A 2,500-nucleotide genomic window follows, 5' to 3' on the forward strand; every position below is an offset into this window, starting at 1 on the left:
GTTCTTAAAATAAAGTTTATTTAATGGGAAAATTCACAACACAAGCTTATTATAGTCTTGAAGATTTAATTTTTTTTTTTTTTGCTGTATATCATCTATTCACATTTTCCTTGGCACTCTTCTACCGCATTTCTACCACAGTGTGTCACGTGGAAATAAACAAAAGAACGAAATGATTGAATATGAAAAAATATATATATTGAGAATAAAAGGAAGGTAAATAATTATCTTCATTATTTTTTTCCTTCTTGTTTTCCACTTCTGTCTTTCACAGCACACCGACACTCGAAAATTCCTCCGGACAAGGAATCGCAAAGACAGCTGACAAGGACAAAAACGCCGTCGGAAGAGAAACAAAAAATAAAATCATAAGAAGAGTGTGATAAGGGGATACGTGTGAGCGAGAGAGAGGGACTCGACAATCTCCCATTTTCCACTCTTTCCGCCGCACAACACACACTTCGCCCCTTCCGAGGGCTCCGTACCTGTCCCTTTTGAGCGCACGCAGCGAGAGACGCCCTTTATCCCCGTGTCAAAGGGTGAAAACACACAAAATTCTCCCTAAGAGTGAGTAAGGGTGGAAGGCTCGCTCCCTTCCATTACACTTTGCGACGTTGCCACATCCCCCGGGCTCTCGCCTTATTTGAAGTTGCTTCCTTGCCTTCGCCTTCGCCGTGCTCGAGCTTCTACCTCTCGGGGGATTATTTGGGCCACCTGGGTCTCGTGTCTCGGTCTGGCAGGGCTTTTCTAGAGGGGAATTACCGCTAACAGGAGGGAAGGACTGTCTGCCATTCGGACACTTGGCATATGTTTGTCAGAATGATGTCTCAACTGTTTTACATATCAGAGAGTAATTAATGCCTTTTGCGCCGTTGATGGTTCCTTATGTACCGGCGATGTGTGGAAAAAAGGAAGACACATGTAGGAAGGTTGTGGGAACTAGTTTATAGGGCGGACTAGGAGCGCAGAGGATGTGCGTTCTCAGGCGTCTGGATGTGCGTGATGGCGGGGATTTTGAAGTGGACATTTCCTATGACGCATTCCTACATGGCATTTCTACGACACATTTCCCAAGATACACCTCACATCACAACTGAAATATACCCTCAAAGGTATATTTCATACGATGCACGATTCACGAGATAAACAACGATATATATTTCCCAAGAGACAGATTGCACAAGAATATTTTCTTTTCTCAAGATAAGGCCAGCGCCTACTTCATTTCCGGGGAATACATGACTAAAACTGTCAACTCGGAAAAACCAGCGATTCTTATGCTATTTCATACCTTATAATATTCTGATAAAACGTCTTCCATGTTAATTTCATGTTAAACAATCAAATCTGACATGTAATTTTGATGATAACTACATATGGAAAACACAAATGAAAACAGGAGAGAAAAGTGATGATCTATGTTAAACGTGATGTTTATGGAATACGAGTGATTATCATTACAAATATTACTTATGTCAATATTACTGATATAAGAAAGATTATAATCACACCAAGAGGAAGAAAATTACTCAAAGTTGTAATACAAAATATATGTAAAAGTATTAAAACGATAAATGAAAACAATAATAGTATGAACAATTATGATAGAATTAATGATGATGATCATATGGCAATAACGATAAAATGATGATAAACACATGAACAACTTCAACAACAGCAATAGTAATATTGATGATGAAACTACCACTACGAATGAATAATAATGACGATGATGATGATAACGATTATGATGATGATGATAATGATGATGGTGATGATGATGATTATCATTGCTATACGCATTCTCACCCTCATTATCATAATCATGATTGTTGCTAAAATTTATAATAATGGTAATTATAGCAATAATAGTAATAAAGATGATGATGGCGATAATAATGATGATGATGATAATAATAATAATAATAATAATAATAATAATAATAACAACAATAATAATGATGATAATAATAACTATAATGATAATGATAATAATGGCAATTATGTAAACAATGCCTATGGTAATGGCAATAACAAAATCGTAATAATAACTGATTATAACTGATTATAACTAATTTTGAAAATGATAAGATCCTGATAAAACGTCTTCCATGTTAATTGCATGTTAAACAATCATAACCAAAATAACAATGATAATATTTCCCATAATATGATATCTATAACATAACAATGTTAGTGATGATGGTGGATACTGTGAAAACAATTAAAGATGATGATAATATGAATGATAATAAAGAAGAAAAATATGAGAATAACAATAAAAACAATAATGAGGAGGATAATAATAATAATATTAACAATAATAATAACAATAATAATGATAATATTAATGATAACAATACTATTGTTAATAATAATAATAATGATGATAATGATAATGATGATAATGATAATAACGATAATGATAATAATGATAATGATACTATTAATAATAATGATAATATTAGTAATAATAATAATATTGATAATAATAAAAATA

General features: G+C 33.3%; 1 protein-coding gene across 9 annotated transcripts in view; it reads right to left on the reverse strand.

Moving 5' to 3' along the window:
• Positions 1 to 2,500, reverse strand: part of drk (growth factor receptor-bound protein 2 drk) — a 74,159-nt gene that overhangs the window by 58,009 nt on the left and 13,650 nt on the right. For 2 of the 9 annotated variants that reach the window (XM_070126651.1, XM_070126652.1), the window contains exon 1: positions 892 to 1,042. The exons of 2 other annotated variants lie outside the window; for them this stretch is intronic. In XM_070126651.1, the coding sequence (XP_069982752.1) occupies positions 892 to 1,027 (136 nt within the window). In that variant the 5' untranslated portion in view covers positions 1,028 to 1,042. Of the gene's footprint in view, positions 326 to 485; positions 1,043 to 1,104; positions 1,139 to 2,500 lie in introns of those variants that run through there. 5 more of the 9 variants (XM_070126653.1, XM_070126661.1, XM_070126657.1 and 2 more) reach the window with 5 other exon arrangements.

This window comes from Penaeus vannamei, chromosome 10, assembly GCF_042767895.1.
Source record: "Penaeus vannamei isolate JL-2024 chromosome 10, ASM4276789v1, whole genome shotgun sequence".
NCBI lineage: Eukaryota > Metazoa > Arthropoda > Malacostraca > Decapoda > Penaeidae > Penaeus > Penaeus vannamei.